The sequence below is a fragment of the Astatotilapia calliptera genome, chromosome 3 (assembly GCF_964374335.1).
Source record: "Astatotilapia calliptera chromosome 3, fAstCal68.1, whole genome shotgun sequence".
NCBI lineage: Eukaryota > Metazoa > Chordata > Actinopteri > Cichliformes > Cichlidae > Astatotilapia > Astatotilapia calliptera.
The window spans coordinates 82,400,625-82,424,447 of NC_137424.1; the positions used below are offsets into that span (position 1 = coordinate 82,400,625).

General features: G+C 42.4%; 1 protein-coding gene across 1 annotated transcript in view; it reads left to right on the plus strand.

Annotated features, from left to right (window-relative positions):
- The window catches only part of LOC113015684 (uncharacterized), a 59,049-nt gene that overhangs the window by 12,167 nt on the left and 23,059 nt on the right, over positions 1-23,823 (plus strand). The window contains exons 4-12 of the mRNA XM_080299505.1: positions 6,151-6,939; positions 7,079-7,411; positions 7,538-7,867; positions 7,994-8,326; positions 8,453-8,785; positions 8,927-9,244; positions 9,371-9,703; positions 15,167-15,251; positions 16,418-16,475. Coding sequence (XP_080155631.1) covers positions 6,151-6,939; positions 7,079-7,411; positions 7,538-7,867; positions 7,994-8,326; positions 8,453-8,785; positions 8,927-9,244; positions 9,371-9,703; positions 15,167-15,251; positions 16,418-16,466 — 2,903 coding nt within the window. The 3' untranslated portion in view covers positions 16,467-16,475. The remainder of the gene's footprint in view (positions 1-6,150; positions 6,940-7,078; positions 7,412-7,537; positions 7,868-7,993; positions 8,327-8,452; positions 8,786-8,926; positions 9,245-9,370; positions 9,704-15,166; positions 15,252-16,417; positions 16,476-23,823) is intronic.

A 23,823-nucleotide genomic window follows, 5' to 3' on the forward strand; every position in this document is an offset into this window, starting at 1 on the left:
TATTAAAAACACTTTTCTTTTATTGGTCGGATGAAATATGCTAATTTTTTTAAGATAGGAATTTTGGGTTATCATGAGCTGCATGCCAAAACCATCAATATTAAAACAATGAAAGGCTTGAACTACTTCAGTTGTGTGTAATGAATCTAAAATATGTGAAAGTCTAATGTTTATCAGTACATTACAGGAAATAATGAACTTTATCACAATATGCTAATTTTTTGAGAAGGACCTGTGTGTGTGTATGTATGTATGTATGTATGTATGTATGTGTGTATATATATATATATATATATATATATATATATATATATATATATATATATATAATGTATTATTTAATTAAATAAATAGTTATGACACATTTAATTAATTAATTATTGACACATTTAATTAATTATTGACACATGTAATTAATTATTTAATGATATATTTATTTATTTCATTTTGGCAGTCCTGACGCCTGGCTCTCATCATGAAATAATTTTATCTGTCAGCCTCACCCATCAAACTCAGGGGGCGGGGTTAACGCTGCCCATGCAGCTTCTCTAACATTTGATTGGTTGCCGTGCAAAGTAAGTCAAAACAGGTCGATCCTAGAAAATCGATTGCTTGTGTAGACTTGGGGCAGCCAGTTATCCCAGAATGCAGATCAAATCACAGGCAGAAATGGTGGTGGTGTAGTTTTAAAATACCCCGTTTTTCTGTCACCAGCTACACTTTTAACAGTGTTTTAGCCGCGAATGTCGCGCCGTATGTCTGGTCAGGTTGTCAACATAGAACATGTTTGCAAAAGTGCTCAGATGTTTTCAGAGATTTCACTAGCTCTGCTAACAGTTAGCATGCAGAGTGCACCGAGGGGGTTACGTTAACCGGTTTGTTTACATATTCCACTCTCCGTGTTCCACATGTTGCATTCGCAGATTCTCATTTTCACCGAACGATCGTCTCTTTCCGCCTGGTCTTGTGTCTCTGTGCTTCTGTAACATAAAGAACGAGCTGACATTTTTCTCACGAAACCAGCGATCAGCTTAACAGACCCTCAGTTTACCTGCATGCATCCTCCTCCTCATCTGTCAGCTGTTTAACACCTGCTGCTAATTCAAGAAACACGCCTACGTTACCTGGTGATAGTCACAGTTTAACTGGGCAGCCGGTGCTCGATATAACGCAATGTCAGCGCATTTTTCTGCACAAGATAAGTAAATATAGTGTTTTCCCCGAGCGCAGAGCTGCTGGAGCTCGTTTCCTTACAGAGCACTTTATAGGCGAACAGCTTCATCAGCGGCTGATGTCCAATCACCGGCACACAGCTTTGAAACCTCAGCTGAGTTTTAGCTCTCAGTGGTTAAACGCTGGACTTCATTCACTCAGGTTCTGTCTGTCGGGTCACGTTTACTTCGCTGTTTTATTTACAACTGAGCAAACAACCTTTGTACAGTTAAAGCCAGCAGTTACTACATGACGGAAACACCAACGTTATCTCTTTTATGTGTTTATACACAGGTCACGCTGATTACTGAACAAAAACCCAAAGATCAGATGTTAAACAGATTTATTTGCTCTCTCTCCTCCTTAAACATGTTTTTAATGTTAGTTATAATTCAGACTGAAACACGTAGGACACATAAGAACATCAGGAAATAAAACACCGATAAATATAACCTCAGTAAAAGAAGTCAGCGGGGGTTACTACAGCTGTGTACCGGGGCCTGCGCTTTGTCGGTGGGATTGCTTGCGAGGCGAGCGGGTCTATCCCACGCTTTGCCGTGAGACTGGGCAGACATCTCCGAAATCATCGAAGCACTTTTGCAAAGAGGCTGTATCTTGACAAACCGACCAGACACATGAAGATTAAACCACTACATTCTCCTCTAAAAAAATATTAAAACGGTATTTGGTGACACACAAACAGGGTTTTTCAAAGCTCAGTTCTGTTAGCTTCCACATGCCGGTTGTTGTGTGCTAGAAACAATGGCCACCAGGCCAAAGCAATGGTTTTGACTCGATCAGCGTTAACCCCGCCCCCTGAGTTTGATGGGTGAGGCTGACAGATAAAATTATTTCATGATGAGAGCCAGGCGCCAGGACTGCCAAAATGAAATAAATAAATATATCATTAAATAATTAATTACATGTAATTCCTATTTTAATTAATTATTGCCACATTTAATTAATTATTTAATGGTGTATTTAATTAATTCATTATGGCAGTCCTGGCGTTCCATAGCCGACCAATCAAAAAATGACATGGCAACATGTGGCATTTGGTTGTTTGGGAAGAAGTGGAAGTTTTAGGAGTGACCGGTGAAAGAGAGAGAGCGAGTGAACGAAAGAGAGAGGGAGTTTTGATATGTGAGAGATTTGTGACGTTTACCGTGTTTGGAGTCTCAAGTTAGTGTGCTGTCTTGTGTAGTTGGTGTGTAGTTAGTGTGTAGTGTAGTCGTTGTTTTGTTTTGTGTGTCAGTTCTACTAGTGATCATCACAGTTGCTGCAAAGAAGCCACCAAAGGCAGATTGCAGTGTAAACGCTGAGTGACACACCTTCTCTCAGACCTGCAGGATTTACCCCTGTGCTGTTCTCCTCTGTGTTATAGTGACACAAACTATAAATAATTTGTGTGCCTTCTTATTTGTTGCAGAACAGCTGATTGTTCTGTAAATAGTTTTGAATGGTTATATAAAAAACGTCTGAGCCTGGGCTGCATTTTTAGGTAAATAGTACCATATAACTTTGTTGTTTGCAAAACTTGTGCATATTTTTAAAAAATGTACAATTTCTATTTGCATTTCAAGTAGGGCTGCAGGATTTTGCATAAAATGAGAATCACGATTTTTTTCCTTAGAATTGAGATCACGATTCTCTCACGCTTCTCTTTTCCAGTATAAATATTTATTGCACTTATTAACTGCACATCAACTTCGTAACAGTTGAGACTGAACATAAAAACAATAAATAAACATAAAAACAACAAAATGTTGTCCTGCTTGAAATTCCGTCTCCACCGTTGCTCGACGCTGCGTGTACAGAGCAGGTAGTGCAACAATAGAAAAATAGTTGCGGGACGGCACTGTGTAGCGTTTGTCTAGGGTGTTGATCGTTTTCCTAAATCCCTCGTTTTGCACAGTGTTGATGGAGCCATATCTTTGGTCAGGTGATAAGTGATAGCCTCCGTAATGTCTTTGTGCCTGCGGGAGTTCGACGGGTATAGGGAAGCGCTGTATAAGGTTCCCGTTATTGATGTTTGGGTGGTTGACCGGGACGGATTTTCTCCTGTCACTTTCTCATCATCCCTGACGTGCTCTCCGTTGTTTTTTCCCTGCTAATGTTAGCATCACACAGCACAGCTTCTGTATCACGTGGTATAAGGCTCCGCCCTTGTCATTTGTTGAGCAGGAAGAGTGAGCGCTTGTTTTCATGCAGAGTACATCCCGGACCAAAATGCGGTACAATTGTCGTCTTTTTTTTTTCTTTCTTTTTTTAAAAATCGCTGTCATTTGGAAATGAGATCACACATAAGTATGAATCGAGATCGCGATTTTCTAACGATTAATCGTGCAGCCCTAATTTCAAGTTATGAAAATGATTCCTTAAACATGCTTGTGGTTTACAGTCAAAAATATCACTTTCTACTTGTAAAATTTTGTCTGTATTTAGATAAATTGTGCTGACACATTATGTCCAAATGAGTAAATAACAGATTGGCAAGAGAAACAGTTTTTAAAGGTGAAATATTGAGGCCAAATCAAAAGTAGTCAAAAACGGCCAATTACACCCTGGACACCAGAGGGTTAAAGGCTAAAAGCAAAGTTGTCACCAAGTACTGTTCATATTTGTGTGTATTGCTGCAGCTTTTTAAAGTATTAACTTTGTGCGTTTGGGTGAAGTAATGGTAATATAACTGATCCATATGGTCACAAAGAATAGCCTCTTGTTTCTGTGCTACCAAAGTTCCCCGGCTTTCATTCAAAATGTGTTTCTGGTCAGCACCGACACATTAAACTACTTAAACAGCCGCGCTGTTCTCCATGCCTGTCTGACATGATGTTATTAGCACAAACACGTTAAAGGTGATCATTTAGGACTTCAGCAATAATACAGACAGCAATGTAGTTAGCAATAGAACAGTTTTATTGGGAATTAACTTAAAAAACAAACAAACATCTGTCTCCTATTTTTTGTTACGCAGCAAAGAAGCATCAATATCTGATGAGAAGACTTTTGGGGCTTTTTTTCAACAGGAGAAGAATATCTCTAACAAGTTGATTTGTTCACTTTTTCACATCTTAATTTTTAAGTGAAATGTGCATTTTGAGTTTATACACGATGTATATAAGGCGACCGTTTCCTTTTGCAGTATATTTGTGTGGTGTGTCTTTTTTTCTTTCTTTGGGGGGGGGGGGGGGGGCGTGCGTGTGTTTGGGGGGGGGGGGGTGCTGGAAAAGCTTGAAAAGGGACCTTGAAAGTGCTTAAAAAGTGCTTGAATTTGACCCTGAAGAAGGCGTATGAACCCTGTGTTTGATCTCGTGCACAAGGGAGAGAACTATGGCAAGCGCCGTTCCTTCGCCTGACCTCAGTCGCTCTCGTCTGCTCCCTCGTAGCACTGCTCTTTATTGAGGTTACATGAATATGCATAAGTTCATTAACATATGACGTTTCACGTACATGTGGACAAACAATACCGTGTGTGTGTGTGTGTGTGGGGGGGGGGGTCAAGATGTGACCCCATGAAGACTCCCCACCCTACTGGTGCCAGGCAGTCCAGCAGTTCACCTAAACAAAGGCTCTTGCACTCAAACAGATATACGTGTGTTTACTATACATCAGCAAGAGAAGAGACCTCTCTCATGACCCTGGCAGGTGTGTGATCTATGCCAGAACACTCTGAAGAGGAGTGACCGCACCCCCTCTTCATGCTGCACAGAGTCTTTACAAACTGCTAAGGATCAAACCTCTATCAATGTGCAGTTAATTATAAAACTCTAAGCAAATGAGCAAATATTTCTACACATAAATGACAATCCAATAATATAAACCTGACATCAACAATTAAACAAATAAAAGCAAACTGCAATAAATTACAGGTAGCAATGAGATAAACCACTAACTCTTTTAAATATCAGAAAAACAAACCATCTTCATGGTGTAGTTATTTTATGTATAGTTTTAGTTATTTATTTACTTATTAATTTTTCTGTGTAATAATATTCAACATTTCATCCATCCATCCATCCATCCATTGGCTTCCGCTTATCCTTTTCAGGGTCGCGGGGGGCGCTGGAGCCTATCCCAGCTGTCATAGGGCGAGAGGCGGGGTACACCCTGGACAGGTTGCCAGTCTGTCGCAGGGCCAACACACAGGGACAGACAACCATTCACACTCACATTCACACCTAGTGACAATTTGTATTATCCAATTAACCTATCCCCACAAGCTGCATGTCTTTGGACGGTGGGAGGAAGCCGGAGTACCCGGAGGGAACCCACGCAAACACGGGGAGAACATGCTAACTCCACACAGAAAGACCCCGGCCTGATGGTGGAATTGAACTCAGGACCTTCTTGCTGTGCGGCAACAGTGCTAACCACCGTGCCACCGTGCTGCCCACATTTCATCAATACATTTTTCAAAAATGCCTCTCTGTGCAAAATGGGTTTAAAAACATAAACAGCTGTGGGATCCTGTTTGTCCGTGGCTTGAACAGCCCAGTGCTGCTCCGGGCGAAGGGGAAACCAATCCTGCAGGGAGACCTACCTCGGCACCTGTGCAGGTGAAGCCAAAGGCAGATTTGCTTCATCATATTTTCTAGTCTTTGGCTCAGAATGAAGTTGGTTTGGAAACATATTCAGCGACGCTTCATCTCCTGCTTTGTGTTTGTGTGGGCACCCTGTCAAAAACCTGTCCATGATGCTAGCAGTTCTTTTTTTTTTTTAATACATTACAAAACAAAAGTGTAACAAAATGTATTGTCATGTTCTTAGCTCACTAGTTTCCTTTGTAATGACACTGAAGAATTCAGCAAACACCACCAACAGCAAGTACAATAACATATATAATAACACACATGAGGTCATCGTATATTAGTGTTTCAAATTAAAATACAAGGACACTGATGTGTGTGTGTGTGTCTGTACATGTTCTGCTCTCAGCTCTGCAGCCAGAGAAGGTGGAGGTGCCACAGGAGGAGTCTGTCCTGCTGCCCTTTAAACCCAAAGCTGTTCTTCCTCAGGACGTCACAGTGGAGTGGACACACAACAACATGAAGGTCCACGTGTATGAGAGTGGAAACAATCAGCCAGATAAACAGGACCAGGTTTACAGAGGTCGCACAGAGATGAATGAAGATCCACTGAGAACTGGAGACCTCAGTCTGACCCTGAAAGACCTCCACCTCACTGACAGTGGAGTCTACACCTGCACCGTCTACAACAAGGATGGACTCATGCTGCTACATAAAGTAGTGACACTCAGTGTCAGAGGTGAGTGTAACAGCTGTTTGTCCACAGTGACTGAAAACAGGATGAAGAGCTGCTGGTTACACAGCAGAGGAGACGATGGAGGATCAACCTCACTCATGTCTGTCTGTGTTCATGTTCATGTTGTGCTCTCAGTTCCTCAGACAGAGGTGGTGGAGGTAATAGGAGCCAGGACTGTTCACCTGCCCTTTAAACCCAAAGCTGTTCTTCCTCAGGACGTCACAGTGGAGTGGACACACAACAACATGAAGGTCCACGTGTTTGAGAGTGGAAAACAGCAAGTTAAACAGGACCAGAGTTACAGAGGTCGCACAGAGATGAAGGAAGATCCACTGAGAACTGGAGACCTCAGTCTGACCCTGAAAGACCTCCACCTCACTGACAGTGGAGTCTACACCTGCACCGTCTACAACAAGGATGGACACATGCTGCTACAGAAAACAGTGACTCTCAGTGTCACAGGTGAGTGTAACAGCTGTTTGTCCACAGTGTGAATGTAACCCATAGAAGATGGGTAATGTGTCCAGCTGTGGTAGAATGGATAAAAAAGATGCAGCTGTCTGTGTATCTGTACACCTCATGTTCTCTTTTCTCCTCTTAGCTCTGCAGCCAGAGTGTTATGTGGGGAAACAGGAGGAGTCTGTCCTGCTGCCCTTTAAAACCACAGCTGCCCTTGCTCAGAACGTCACAGTGGAGTGGACTGACCCCAAACACAGGAAGGTCCACGTGTATGAGAGTGGAAACAATCAGCCTGTCGAACAGGACCAGAGTTACAGAGGTCGCACAGAGATGAAGGAAGACGCACTGAGAACTGGAGACTTCAGTCTGACCCTGAAAGACCTCTATCTCACTGACAGTGGAGTCTACACCTGCACTGTCTACAACAAGGATGGAGACATGCTGCTAGAGAGAGCAGTGACTCTCAGAGTCATAGGTGAGTGTAACAGCTGTTTGTCCACAGTGACTGAAAACAGGATGAAGAGCTGCTGGTTACACAGCAGAGGAGATGATGGAGGATCAACCTCACTCATGTCTGTCTGTGTTCATGTTCTGCTCTCAGGTGGGCAGACAAAGAAGGTGGAGGTGCCACAAGGGGAAAAGTCTGTCCTGCTGCTCTTTAAAACCCCAGCTGCCCTTTCTCAGGATGTCACAGTGGAGTGGAAACACAACAACATGAAGGTCCACGTGTATGAGAGTGGAAACAATCAGCCAGATAAACAGGACCAGGATTACAGAGGTCGCACAGAGATGAATGAAGATCCACTGAGAACTGGAGACCTCAGTCTGACCCTGAAAGACCTCCACCTCACTGACAGTGGATTCTACACCTGCACCGTCAAGAAGGATGGACTCATGCTGCTACAGAAAGTAGTGATACTCAGAGTCATAGGTGAGTGTAACAGCTGTTTGTCCACAGTGACTGAAAACAGGATGAAGAGCTGCTGGTTACACAGCAGAGGAGATGGTGGAGGATCAACCTCACTCATGTCTGTCTGTGTTCATGTTCTGCTCTCAGGTGGGCAGACAGAGAAGGTGGAGGTGTCACAAGGGGAAAAGTCTGTCCTGCTGCTCTTTAAAACCCCAGCTGCCCTTTCTCAGGATGTCACAGTGGAGTGGAAACACAACAACATGAAGGTCCACGTGTATGAGAGTGGAAACAATCAGCCAGATAAACAGGACGAGGTTTACAGAGGTCGCACAGAGATGAATGAAGATCCACTGAGAACTGGAGACCTCACTCTGTCCCTGAAAGACCTCCACCTCACTGACAGTGGATTCTACACCTGCACCGTCTACAACAAGGATGGAGACATGCTGCAACAGAAAGTAGTGACACTCAGTGTCACAGGTGAGTGTAACAGCTGTTTGTCCACAGTGACTGAAAACAGGATGAAGAGCTGCTGGTTACACAGCAGAGGAGACGATGGAGGATCAACCTCACTCATGTCTGTCTGTGTTCATGTTCTGCTCTCAGGTGGGCAGATAGAGGAGGTGGAGGTGCCACAGGGGGAGAAGTCTGTCGAGCTGCCCTTTAAAACCACAGCTGACCTTCCTCAGGAGGTGAGGGTGGAGTGGAAACACAACAACATGGAGGTCCACGTGTATGAGAGTGGAAACAATCAGCCAGATAATCAGGACCAGGTTTACAGAGGTCGCACAGAGATGAATGAAGATCCACTGAGAACTGGAGACCTCAGTCTGACCCTGAAAGACCTCTACCTCACTGACAGTGGAGTCTACACCTGCACCGTCTACAACAAGGATGGAGACATGCTGCAACAGAAAGTAGTGATACTCGGTGTCACAGGTGAGTGTAACAGCTGTTTGTCCACAGTGACTGAAAACAGGATGAAGAGCTGCTGGTTACACAGCAGAGGAGACGATGGAGGATCAACCTCACTCATGTCTGTCTGTATGTACAATATATTATATCATATTCTGCTTTCAGATCAACAGATGCCGATGGTGGTTACACAAGGGCTAAAGTTTTTCCTGTTGCCCTTTAAAATGCCACATGACCTTCCTCAGGGCATTACAGTGGAGTGGACACACAACGATTTGACAGTCTACAAGTACACAGATTTTGACTCACAGCACCAGTGTTACAGACGTCGCATAGAGATGGATGAAGATCCAAAGGTAAATAAAGACCTCAGTCTGACCCTGAAAGACCTCCACCTTACTGACAGTGGAGTCTACACCTGCACCGTCTATGACAAGTATGGAGACATGCTGCTACATAAAGTAGTGACACTCGGTGTCACAGGTGAGTGTAACAGCTGTTTGTCCACAGTGACTGAAAACAGGATGAAGAGCTGCTGGTTACACAGCAGAGGAGATGGTGGAGGATCAACCTCACTCATGTCTGTCTGTGTTCATGTTCTGCTCTCAGCTCTGCTGCCAGAGGTGGTGAAAGTGCCACAGGGGGAGAAGTCTGTCGAGCTGCCCTTTAAAACCACAGCTGACCTTCCTCAGGACGTCACAGTGGAGTGGACAGACTCCAACAACATGAAGGTCCACGTGTATGAGAGTGGAAATAATCAGCCAGATAATCAGGACCAGGTTTACAAAGGTCGCACAGAGATGAAGGAAGATCCACTGAGAACTGGAGACCTCACTCTGACCCTGAAACACCTCCACCCTTCTGACAGTGGAGTCTACACCTGCACCGTCTACAAGTATGGACTCATGCTGCTACAGAAAGTAGTGATACTCAGAGTCAGAGGTGAGTGTAACACATTACAGGTCACAGAGAAGCTAAACTGATTTAAAAAGACTAATTAGTAAATGATGAGGTTGTTGTGAGGTTGTCCTAAAGCAGCAGACATATTTAATGCCTAATCATATACTAACAGATAATAACAGTAATAATGAAAGCTGATGGAGCCTCTAAACCTTTGTATATACACACGTGTGTGCGTGTGTGTGTGTGTGTGTGTGTAAATGGCCTGTATTTATATAGCGCTTTTCTAGTCCCTAAGGACCCCAAAGCGCTTTACACAACCTGTCATCCACACATTCACACACTGGTGATGGCAGCTACAATGTAGCCACAGCCAAGGAAAGAACGACCGAGACTGTCCAAGCCGGGGCTCGAACCGGCAACCTTCCGATTACAAGGCGAACTCCCAACTGTGTGTGTGTGTGTGTGTGTGCGTACGTATATATACACATACGTATGTACTAGAGATGGCACGATACCACTTTTTTTTACCGATATCATAAATTTGGATATGAATCCGATTGTGTGTAATCAATAAAACTGTTTTTTTAATATCTTGCTGCGTTTTGTATAAGTTCATACTCAAGTTTTAAAAGACAAGAGACTGAAGCTACTCTGTTAACCCTGTATGTAAAAAACACACTGCAGCCAAAACATTTCATAGTTCAGCAACACTGATCAATCTAATAAATTTAAACCTGCACCATCCTCCCTATTCTGGTATTTTAAAGAGTACTTACCTACCTAACTCATAGGGTTGCCAACTCCCAGCAAAAATATTAGGTAACCACCCCCCGCCCTTAATCGATGTAATCAACTTTCATTTAATGCACGTGTAAAACAACTCTACAGAAATCAATTATTTTTCTACAATATTTAAATAGATTCAACATCTTTCTTCAACAGAACTGCAGACTGCACAGATGGTACCGTCCCAAAGGAAAAAGTACTATAGCTTACTAGGGTATATTAGACTTAATAGTTACTATCAGTGTTGGGCAAGTTACTTTGAAAAAGTAATTAATTATAGTTACTTTTTTGAAGAAGTAACTAGTAATTGAGTTAGTAACTGAGTTACAATATTCTAAAAGTAGTTAATTACTTGAAAAGTAACTATTGCGTTACTTTAAAAAAATGTTTAACCCTCTGGGGTCCAGGGTATAATCGGCCATTTTTAACTACTTTTGATGTTTCCTCCACATTTCACCTTTAAAAACTGTTTACTTTGTTTGGTCTCATTCTTTTCAGCACAACCTCACGTGTCTGAATTTATAGTCATGTTTTCATTTTGACAAACTGTATTAACACAATTGATCTACAATCAGACAAAAAACATAAATCAGAGTAGAAAAAGTGATATTTTTTACTGTAACAACCACAAACATGTTTAATGAATCATATTTCATAACTTTAAATGAAAATATAAATTGTCAATTTTAAAATCATATGCACAAGTTTTGTAAACAACAAAGTTATTTGCAGCCATTTACCTTTTACCTTGATTTTTTTTAATAACCATTTCAAACTATTTACAGAACAATCAGCTGTTCTTCAATAAGATGCCACAAATTATTTGTGCCACTGCAAAAACATCATTTCTGTCCACTATAAAGGAAACATCACAGCCTGATACCTGCAGGTCTGAATGCAGCAGGTGTGTCACTGCTGTTTCTACCTGGAGACAGCAGTCGCCTCATTGTTCTGACACACAGCACAAAACTATCCACAACACTACACACTAACTACACAAGACAACACATTAACTGCACACTCCAAACACGCTAAATGTCACAAATCTCTCACAGCTCAAAACTCCCTCTCTCTTTCTCTCTCTCTCGCCGTCACTCCTAAAACTTCCCCTGTTTTTTTGTTTGTGTATTTGTTTTGTTTTTCTCTCATAAGCAGAGAGGTCTCGCTGCGCTCTCCTTAGACAGTAAACGTGACGAAACTATTGAGGAAAAAACGCCGCGTATATATTGTTTATCATGACTCTGGTTTTACTGGATTATCAACACAGTTTATAAACTGGTATATATCACCTTGCTGCTTTGTCTTTAAGTGGTCATGTGATTGGCTTACCACGACTACTTTATTCTTCCTCAGTCAAACAGCAGCACTCATGTGATTGTTTTGCCCCCTGAGCTCCAGGTGTTGTGCTGGACAGTGATCGTGATTCACTATGTGCACGAGAAAATGCTAACTTCCTGGTTTGAGACCGGATGTGGGGTTGTACATTTCTGGTAGCTTTACTTTGTGGTCAATCGCTACTGCGAAGATATCCTCCAAAATCATGTCCAGAACTCAAAAACGGAAAGATGGCGTTAAGTTACAAAGAGCAGAAGGTGGGAACTCTCACCGCTGTTGTGTCATAAAAAATCTAATGATCAACTTTGATGTTTAAAGAGTTTAGATCCATCAGTTGTTTACATCACTCAACACAAGCAGAACTGCAGCAGAAGACACATCGTCCACACTCAGAAGCACATCTCTGTATAGTGACTGGTCTCATGATCTAAACAGGCAAATGTTCAGCATTCAAACTACAGGTGAAGAACAGTCAAACCAGATGTTTCCCCTGTTATGTTGAGACCAGCTAGTCAAGTACACACCTACGGTACATTGTGTCCTGCGTCCTGATCACTGCAGACGATCTCCTCCGTGACGTCTCTCCTGTACAGTACAGAATCGCTGCATCGATGCTAGCAATGTGACTCTGCAGTGCAGTGCTGTATGTCCACGATGTCCACGAAACGTTTTGCACCGTCAAAAATAAAATTGGCTGCTTGATTTCACCTATCGCTGGTTATTTTTAGAACATAACACCCGCAATAAACGAGGGACCGCTGAGAAATATAACATTTGAATCCCTTTTCTCTTTTGCCCTGAGGCGCGGGGGGAAAATATCGACAAGTCGATGAACATCATTTACAGATATATTGGGTAAATGCCCGAGACATCTATAGAAATGTAAATCGCCGCTTGATTCATTCATTTGCTTAACTTGTTTTGGACCGTAAACCAGGCGCGAATAGGACACCGGAAACAAAGCTCCCCACAGGAGTTTCCACACCGGAAGTAGCATATGCTAACGTGCACATAGTCAGTTGGCGTCCGCGGGAGCGCGCAGCTGCTTAAAGCCGTAGCGTCCAGATTACTTACAGCTACTTCCTGCAGCTGATATAAGCTGCAGTAAGCTGAACACAGCTTCAACCGTCTGTTTGTTGAAAAATAGTAACGGACCGCATGTTCTTGTTAGTAACGGTAACAGCGTTGTAACGATAGGAATAGTAATTAGTTAGATTACTCGTTACTGAAAAAAGTAACGCTGCTATTCTCATCACTGGTTACTATGTATAATAATGGATTTCTATACATTTAATCAGATGACCACTTTTGTTGTAAGATTCAGATAATTATTTATTCAAAGTTTTTAAATGACATAAGATAGAAAAGTATTTCTCTGTGCCCCCCTCTCCCTACATGGCCCCCTGGCAACACTTTGCTAGATCCGCCCCTGCATAGTTACCAGCTGTCAGCTGCTTAGAAAAGGATCCTGGTGTTATTTGTCTCTCAGAAACAGTTCATAACTTCAACTCATTCATGTCACCTAAAAGGTAAACCTGTTTCTCCATCACAGCTCTGATGGTTCAGTAAGGACATCTCCTGGTTTCATCTTCATGTTTCCCTCTCACCACATATCCAAACCGACATCATGACCAGCAGCTTTACAGCTGTGGCTCCAGCAAACATCAGCTGATACTAGAAATTAATATTAAATAAATTCTAACAACAGCTGATCAAGCTTAAACGTGCTGCTGTTGTTTAGCGCGACATCCGCTGGTTTCCTGTTTCTGGTGCAAAGTGGGCGATAAATAAACAAGAGAGACGATCAGCTGATCATTGATCAGTTTCATGATTGAAGTAGCAACAGGAGAGGGAGGGGGAGAGAATGAGAGAAGAAGATGAAACTGCCCAGCAAAGACAGAATAACTCCAGCTTTGTGTCTATTTTTTAATTCTAGCTGAAGTCCGGGACAAATCGCTTCCTTTTCACCTCAGTATGGAACTCCGATGGTCCAGCTGTGGCTCAATATAGCAGTTGCTAAGCTTAATGTTGAAATGCTCTGCAAACATTCAGGGATGAACTTACACACTTGCTTTACTTCTCTGGGATAGTTTTCGCCAAGATGAAATGCTGCGATTAGGAAGCATGTAGCTCCAAATGTTCCAACAGACCGCCGACAGGTCTCGCAGACAACAGCCGCTCTGTCACGTGACCCATACTGCTCCGATGCGCCGAGCTGGGTTACGTCAAGTAACGCATTTTGTGAGGTGATTTTGTGATACTTCGGATCGGATTACATTTTTTATTTCTCTCCGATATCCGATCCAGTAATTTAGGTCAGTATCGGACCGATGCCGATACCTAATATCGTATTATTCCATCTCTAGTATGTACGTATGTATATCTGTATGTCTGACATATGTATGTCTGTGTATGTATATGTGTGTATGTGTGAGAAAATACATTTTTTCAGAATCAGAAACCTCAGTCTCATCATGTGATTTAGTGGGACTTTAACTACAAAATAAATTGTTGTCTCTGCCCAAATATTTATGGACATAATTGTATGTAACCCAACCGGTGTGGAGCCTTTCTCCACCCAGTAGAACAATGAGTCAGACACAGGCATTTATTTATGACTCATTTATTCGCCCTGGCACAAATTGTCCCAGCTCTGCCACTGGCCCCTGTGAAGGAGTCACAGTGACTGAGTGAACTGAGTCTTCAACTATGGTGTCCTGTAGGGGACAGATGCCAGAAACTGCTCAAATCTACAGTTTATAAACAGCTTAACTTAACCCTGTGATCTACTGAAGTAACTACAAAACAGCAGCCTCCAGAAACAGAAGTGATTCTCACCTGACTGTAGGTGTGTACGAGTGTGATGGTGTCCAGGGTGTAGCCTGCCCCATCTCTGTGATAGCTGGTTCCATCTGTGCAATGACCAGAACTGGACATGTGGTTAAGAAAGTGGATATTACATGTAGAGCAGGTGGAGCTGTTTGTTGTTCCTCTGTGTGGTGGAGGCTGAACTTTCTGTGGATGCAGTGATGAGCTGCATTCAGTGCTGATGGTGTTCATGAGTGTTGCTGAGGTCATGCAGTGATTCCAGCTCAGAGTCAGGCCTGAGGGTCTACAGCAGCTCCCTGGCTCAAGTCTTTGATTATTATTAAATTATTAATGACAGATGATGGCTCCATGTGTTGTTTAAACAGTTCTTCTTAAACCATTGAATTACCCCATCATTCCCCAACTGTTGAACCCTCCTCACCTTTACTTTGACATTAAAGTCAAAATAAGCCCAAAGTTTCTGTTTCATTGTTTCATATTTTAGTCTTTGTCTCCTTTTAAATGAATCCAAGAATTTAAATAATTTCAAACCCTCTCTCCTCGCCTCTGCAGCAACCCTGATGGGCACCATGGCTGAGATGCTTCCACATCCTCTGCTTTGCAGGCACAGGAGAGTACAGTCTGACCTGGGACACAGGTATGTTCATCCTGTCTAACACTGGGGGACTGTGTCCAACTATATCCATGTGAGATTACAGGATGAGACAATGGTCGTGTCCAAATTCATGGGCTGCATCCTCCTGAGGACCCGGCTTTCGCGGTCTACGTGGGCGGGTCCTCAGAAGGTTGGGTAGGCCAGAAGTAAACGGCTGGGGAAATTGGACGGTCTAGCCTTCTGATTACCGTCACCGCTGGAGTTTAATAAACTCGGCCGTCTGCTCCTTGCTTTCTAAAATATAACAGGACACTGGCGTAAATTCTCGACCGTCTCACACTTCTGTTTAATCAGTTTTCTGTTTTGACGTTTAGTCAGCTGTGTAAAAATCAAGGAGGAACCCACCCGGGGGATTAATAAAGTTTTATTTTATCTAATCTAATAACTTTAATCTCAGCCAAACCGATTTACTCACGAACAAATAAAACACTGAAAAATGCCCAACAATAACATTTTTAGGTTGTCTCAGTAACTTGTATATTACGTTTATCTCAAGTAGCGAAAGTCCGCTGTGATCTGAAAATGATGTGCCGGGAGTTGTGCCGTTCTCGGCCGCATCAGGAACCCTCGAGCTCCCGGCTAGCTATCGAGCTGGTGGGTAGCTGACGTCTCCGAAAACGTCGAAGCACTTTTTCCAAATATGCGATATCTTGATAAACCGAGCAGATATTTGATGTTTACACAGCTACTTTCTCGCCTGAAAATATGTTAAAAGTTTATTTTGTGACCCAGAAACATTAGTGTGAGTAATTTTAAAACTTAGTAGCGGCCGCCATTGTTGGAAACTGGAGTTTGGCTGAGCCGCGCTATGAATTCTGGGATATGGTGGGCCACGAAGGACTCACCCGACCCATCCTTCAAATGCGGGGAAAAGGAGGACGCATTTGTCGGCTGCATTCGGAGGAGTCTACGAATTTGGACAGCCTTCGGCGCGTCGCTGTGACGTAATCGGTCTATAAATGCGGCCTCAGGAGGATGCAGCCCATGAATTTGGACACGACCAATATTAAGATTATTGTGGCAGAAGTGCCCGTTCACCTTCCTCCTCAGCTTCCTCTCTCCCTGTCACTGTCCGCAGACAGACACATTAATAATAGGACACTTTGTCCTGCGGACACATGAACTCTGACTGTCCTCTGTGTCCTCAGGAACAGGAACCATGAAGACGTTCCTCTGATAGAGGTTCAGTCAGCTTGATGGGTCACAGACGAGGAGGAGGAGCTGGTGATGAAGAGCAGCCTGTGTGTATATACAGGATAAAGTATTTAGTGTGTATTCAGATGAAGATGCAGCTTTGCTTTGGCCTTCCTCTGCTAACAGCTAACTAACCTCAGCCAGATGTTCTGCAGATGTTCGTCTAACGTTAGAATTTATATTGATGATGATGACCGTGTTTCTGCTGTTCTGATGGATCTCCACGGAGCGTCCTGACTGTGTCACATGTGGAGTAAAAACACTTCATGTGGGTCCTGAATAGGGCTGGGCCATATTATACCGTTCACGGTAATACCGGTATAATGTTAGGCAACGATAGGAAAATGAAATATCGCGATAGAATATGAGTAAAACGCGCATGCGCAGTGCCTTTGTTTTCATACGCACATGGCCGATTGTTGAGTGAAACAGATGAACCAGAATTGGTTTGTAAAAATGGTGCAACTTCAGTGATGTGGAACTGGTTTGGTGTTTGTCCGTCAGATACACGACAAAGCACATTTTTTTGCAGAACATGCAAGCGGCCGTTGTTATTGTCGTATTTGTCGGACTAAGATGCTCTTAAATCTGGGAGTAATCTGGGTCCTAAACTCCGTATGTTTCAGGTCAAACAACACTGCAGCATCACTGAGAGTTAAAAACTGTCTAAATTCTTTCATCTTTAATAAAACGATCAGCATTGCTGCTTTACCAGGTGTAACTATAAAGTTTAACTTCCAGGCATCCATGAAAACAAAAGTTATTACATTTAACGGAGTTAGAAGTTAGCAGGAAGCTAGCGGAAGTTAGCTCGCTAGTTTCGCTAGTTACCTAAGCATGATATAGCATGTTCTGACTGAGAGATTTCTGAAAAAAATCAAACGTACAGCTCTGCTATCACTTCCAACATAAATGAAGACAGGAAACTAAACAGCAGTGACGTTTGTAGGGTTACTGAAGTTGGGCTAGCTGGTATATAATGATGTGCTACGTGATCACTAGCGACACAGCTATGTTAGCATAACATAAACAGTGAAGCTGGAGGACGAACACTAACACTTTTCCACTTATAAAAGTTAACGTGAAGGTTCCTCATGGTTAGAGACAAATGCAATCGCATGGCAGGATGTTGTAAACGGACCAAACTTCAGTCAGGAGAACAACTGAGATAATCCATCCACAATACGAGGTTAGTCATTAATATACTGCAGCAACATGGGAATAGAGCAGCTGCCAGAGAATTCAACATTAATGAATCAATGGTACAGAAGTGGAGGAAGCAAGAAGAATGAGTTTAATAAAGTTTGATTTATCGGACTGCTTTTTTTCGCTTAATGTGCCTTATAATCCCGTGCACCTTATGGTCCGAAAAATACGTACTGCACACTGCAGTTTAATGTTGCAAAGCACCTCTTTTTAACTTCAGTGGATATTATACATGGTTATGCTCAGGATATGTCAGCCCATTTCTACTGGAAATGCCTTTTGGTTAAACTTTCAGCAAGGAATTTGCATTTGCACTGATAAATTTTTTATAAAGCTTTAATGTACATAAAAACCAGCTTCTTGTTTAAGTGAAAATAAATGGAAGGTTGTCTTTTTGCGCTAGTAATGTTGTGGAGTTGTATTTTGTCTCGCATCAATTATATTGTCAGTTATATCGTTATCGCAAATTTTCAAATAGAGCAGGGCGATATGGCCAAAAATATTTATCACGATATATATTTGAAAATTTGCGATAACGATATAACCGACGATATAATTGATGCGAGACAAAATACAACTCCACAACATTACTAGCGCAAAAAGACAACCTTCCATTTATTTTCACTTAAACAAGAACCTGGTTTTTATGTACATTAAAGCTTTATAAAAATGTAACAGTGCAAATGCAAATTCCTTGCTGAAAGTTTAACCAAAAGGCATTTCCAGTAGAAATGGGCTGACATATCCTGAGCATAACCATGTATAATATCCACTGAAGTTAAAAAGAGGTGCTTTGCAACATTAAACTGCAGTGTGCAGTACGCATTTTTCGGACCATAAGGTGCACGGGATTATAAGGCACATTAAGCGAAACAAAGCAGTCAGATAAATCAAACTTTATTAAATTCATTCTTCTTGCTTCCTCCACTTCTGTACCATTGATTCATTAATGTTGAATTCTCTGGCAGCTGCTCTATTCCCATGTTGTTGCAGTATATTAATGACTAACCTCGTATTGTGGATGGATTATCTCAGTTGTTCTCCTGACTGAAGTTTGGTCCGTTTACAGCATCCTGCCATGCGATTGCATTTGTCTCTAACCATGAAGAACCTTCACGTTAACTTTTATAAGTGGAAAAGTGTTAGTGTTCGTCCTCCAGCTTCACTGTTTATGTTATGCTAACATAGCTGTGTCGCTAGCGATCACGTAGCACATCATTATATACCAGCTAGCCCAACTTCAGTAACCCTACAAACGTCAATGCTGTTTAGTTTCCTGTCTTCATTTATGTTGGAAGTGATAGCAGAGCTGCACGTTTGATTTTTTTCAGAAATCTCTCAGTCAGAACATGCTATATCATGCTTAGGTAACTAGCGAAACTAGCGAGCTAACTTCCGCTAGCTTCCTGCTAACTTCTAACTCCGTTAAATGTAATAACTTTTGTTTTCATGGATGCCTGGAAGTTAAACTTCATAGTTACACCTGGTAAAGCAGCAATGCTGATCGTTTTATTAAAGATGAAAGAATTTAGACAGTTTTTAACTCTCAGTGATGCTGCAGTGTTGTTTGACCTGAAACATACGGAGTTTAGGACCCAGATTACTCCCAGATTTAAGAGCATCTTAGTCCGACAAATACGACAATAACAACGGCCGCTTGCATGTTCTGCAAAAAAATGTGCTTTGTCGTGTATCTGACGGACAAACACCAAACCAGTTCCACATCACTGAAGTTGCACCATTTTTACAAACCAATTCTGGTTCATCTGTTTCACTCAACAATCGGCCATGTGCGTATGAAAACAAAGGCACTGCGCATGCGCGTTTTACTCCCATTCTATCGCGATATTTCATTTTCCTATCGTTGCCTAACATTATACCGGTATTACCGTGAACGGTATAATATGGCCCAGCCCTATTTTCAAATATATATCGTGATAAATATTTTTGGCCATATCGCCCTGCTCTAGTCCTGAAGCCATGAAGCCACACCCACACTTCATGGGCGATCGTGGCTCAAGAGTTGGGAGTTCGTCTTGTAATCGGAAGGTTGCCGGTTCGAGCCCCGGCTCGGACAGTCTCGGTCGTTGTGTCCTTGGGCAAGACACTTCACCTACTGCCTACTGGTGTTGGCCAGAGGGGCCGATGGCGCGATATGGCAGCCTTGCTTCTTTCAGTCTGCCCCAGGGCAGCTGTGGCTACAACTGTAGCTGCCTCCACCAGTGTGTGAATGTGAGAGTGAATGAATAGTGGAATTGTTAAGTGCTTTGAGGGGTCCCGAAAAGCACTTTATAAATGCAATCCATTATTATTACTATTATTATAATTATTATTATTATTCCTGTCAGTCCCTCTGATTGACAGCTGCCTCCATCAGTATCATATATATCCATATAATCACCCTGAGGCTATGATGTTGTGCTGTTGGTGTATGAACCACATTAAATGTTTTTACATATTAACAGGATGTCTCCGTGTCTCTCTGTCACATATAGGACTGTTCGATATAACGATATATATCGGATGATGATATAAAAACGTCTATCGTTTCATTTTATGCTATAGTTTGTTTTGCGGTGTCGCAAAATAAACTGTTTATGGCAATATTTTTTCATCATTTTGATGGTCACTGTAGTGGCTATATTAATTTCTTAAAGTTCTCTCTTTCTCTTATATTTAATATAACCACACTACGGACGGACAAGCGCCTGTTTTTATGCGTTGTGGTTAGCAACAACGACGGTAACAGCATCACGTGTCTGCTTGTTCCACATAAACCTTTCACAATAAAGCTCAAGATCCTGTTGAGACTTTTCAAAATAAACTGAATCACGTGAAAGAGCAGAGTATTTACAGATGAGAAGTAAAAAAGAGCCGTCAGGTGCTAAAAAATAAACCTTAGACTCAAACGTTAGAACAGGCTTTTCAGCGCAGCACGCCGTGTAATAAATACTCACAAAGAAAACGGCGGCCGTTACAACTTATGTCTAAAAATGTATCGTTTCATGCATCGGTTAAAACACTCGACTCCAGCTACACTCTAAAAAATATTTTGTTGCCTCAACTTAAAAAATTAAGGTAACAATTTCCACTCAGCTTTTTAAGTTGCAAATTTTGCATATTATTAAGTAAATTCAGCAAGTAATTTTTAGGTTTGGCTAACTCAACTTGTTTAACAAACCAACATGATTTACCTTGACCTCCAAAAGCATAATTAAGTTTATGCAACCTAATATTAATTTTAAATTTCTGGTAAAATTAAGTTGAGAAATTACATTAGTTGAGTTACACCAACTAACTTTTTTTTCATATCAGGGCTCTAGACTAACTTTTTGCCATGGTTGCACTGGTGCGCCTAAAAATAAAATTTAGGCGCACCAGCACAAAATTTAGGCGTACAAGCACAAAAGTTAGGCGTACCCAAATTTTTAAACTGCATTACTTAACACCGCAGTTTTACATGTTCACGGTTTTTTTGATTTGTAAATGATTAACTAACAACCTTTCAAAATGATTAACTTGACACCCACTTTGCTGCCCAAATTAACAGCAGCTCCATCAGCCCCCATAGCAATGATTTTATCCAACCAGTTACTGCACTGGTCCCCAAGAGCAGCAAATGCTTTCTTTGAGGCAGCATAAATTCCTAAACAAATTTAAAAAAAATACCATTTACTTATCAGATCAAGAGTTTACAATGCAGTCTTTTTCAGTTTGAGTTTCTATATTCATGTATTATTGCTATGTTTAATTTTCAATGATAAGAACATGCTAGATATGGTTAATTCAGTAACACGACGTAATATTATTAATCATATACATAGGCTACGTGACATGACATGGCTTACCTTGGGCATGGGCATGCTGGACCTCAATGTGTCCAATCAGTATATTCGCTGGTCTTCCTTTTTGCAAGATACGAGCGTACACAATGACACATTCTTTTGTGGCGATGTCTGTGTCTCCATCGATCAGGAAGGCCATGTATGTACTGTTCGCAATTTCCACTGACGTCTTTTTTTTCAGTGTGTCAGCGATTACGCCTATAAACTGGGCGCACGCAACATCATTGCTGTATGTGGGGTTTATGTCCAAGCCATTTTTCCTGTGAAGAGTTATTTCTGACTTGAACTTAGTAAACGGAACTTCTTCTTTTGCAATATTGTAGGCGATGTTAAACTTAATGATCATCTCGGCCTCCTCCGATGACCTGTTTACTCCTGCCTGCCGCTGAAAGGCAGTGGGGAGCGGGGACATTTTGGCAGAGCATTTATCGCGGCATATAATGTGTCTTCTCGATGCTGTATGCTTTTTCAGCGTTTCAATTCGAAACGTATTAGCACCAGTGACAAATGCTGTGTTGCCGGCCATGGTCTTTCCATACTCGCGACAATAAATGCAGTGCATCATATTGTCAGCTTGGCTGTATCTTAGCCAGGGAAACTGGTCAAGCCACTCGATTCGAAATCTATACATTTTCTCACTTTTACTTTCAGTGGACTCCGGCTGGGAGTCGATCATATGTGGCTCATTTTCTGATGCCGTCTCCGGACCAGTGTTTGACAAAAACGGAGAGGTTGATGGCTCCGTGTCAGAGCGCTGGCTCAGAATTTTGGACTGATCAGGCCTTAACTTAACGAAAAAGTTATCAATTGTTCTTTTCATATTTTCTCAATACCAACTTCATACACTTCTGACCTGGGCTACTCACTCTTCTCTATCTGCCCGCACTTTCAAACGTAAACACAAGTAGGTCTGCAGGAATATCTGGACCACGGCCAATCACAGAGGTCCCCGCCTCTGAGTATCTCTGATTGGTTTAGAACACGACATGGGCATAATGTGTGCCTGTTGTTGAACACACGGAGACTTTCAGGGTTGCTGAAACTTTTTTTCCGAGAAAATACTTGGTTGCACCGGTGCGACCAAGTATTTTTTTTACTTGGTCGCACCGGTGCAACCAAGTATTTTTTATTAGTCGCACCATGGAGAAATTTGGTCGCATTTGCGACCAAATTGGTCGCACTCTAGAGCCCTGCATATGGTAAATGTCCTGCATTTGTATAGCGCTTTTCTAGTCCCTAAGGACCCCAAAGCGCTTCACACTACATTCAGTCATCCACCCATTCACACACACATTCACACACTGGCGATGGCAAGCTACATTGTAGCCACAGCTGCCCTGGTGCGCACTGACAGAGGCGAGGCTGCCGGACACTGGCGCCACCGGGCCCTCTGACCACCACCAGTAGGCAAACATGGGGTTAGTATCTTGCCCAAGGATATTTGGCATGCAGCTAGGAGGCAGCCTGGGATCGAACCACCGACCTTCTGATTAGTGGCTGACCTGCTCTGCCACCTGAGCTACAGCCACCAGCTACCATATATCCTACTCACAATTATCCATGCCAATTAGTTTAGGTTTCTATAGTAACTTTTCTAAAATCACACAAAGCCATTTCACTTATTCCAATTGATTATGTCACTGTCATCACCTCCTGTCACTTGGTGTTCGCTCGCTCTGCGGTAGAGTATCACTTCCTGTTCCTGCTCAAACACAGTGGTGTTTCTGAGTAGCTTATTTGCTTAGCACTTTAATTAACAACTTTTAAATACATTCTTCTTTCATAGTATAATCTTCACGTGCTTCATCCGAAGCACACTTTCTGTGTACTCACTACCTAATTTATAGCCAAAGTATTCACTCACTGTCTCTGTACTGTCTCGCTAGCTTAGCTTAGCTCGTAGCCGACTCGTTAGCACCATGGCTACTTCACCTGTCCCTCCTGCACTTTCTTGCTCATTGTGTCAGATGTTTAGTTACTCCTCGGCCTCCTTTAGCAGTAATGATATCTGTAACAAATGTAGCATATTTGCAGCTCTGGAGGCCAGGATTACTGAATTGGAGACTCGGCTTCGCACCCTTCATTCACCCGTAGCTAGCCAGGCCCCTGTAGCTGGTGCAGCCGAAGATAGCGTAGGCCCCGCTAGCTGTTCCCCGGCAGACCCCAAGCAGCTTGGGAAAGGGGGCGGCTGGGTCACGGTGAGGAGGAAGCATAGTCCTAAACAGAAGCCCCAGGTACACCACCAACCCGTTCATGTGTCTAACCGTTTTTCCCCACTCGGCGACACACCCGCCGGGGGTCAAACTCTG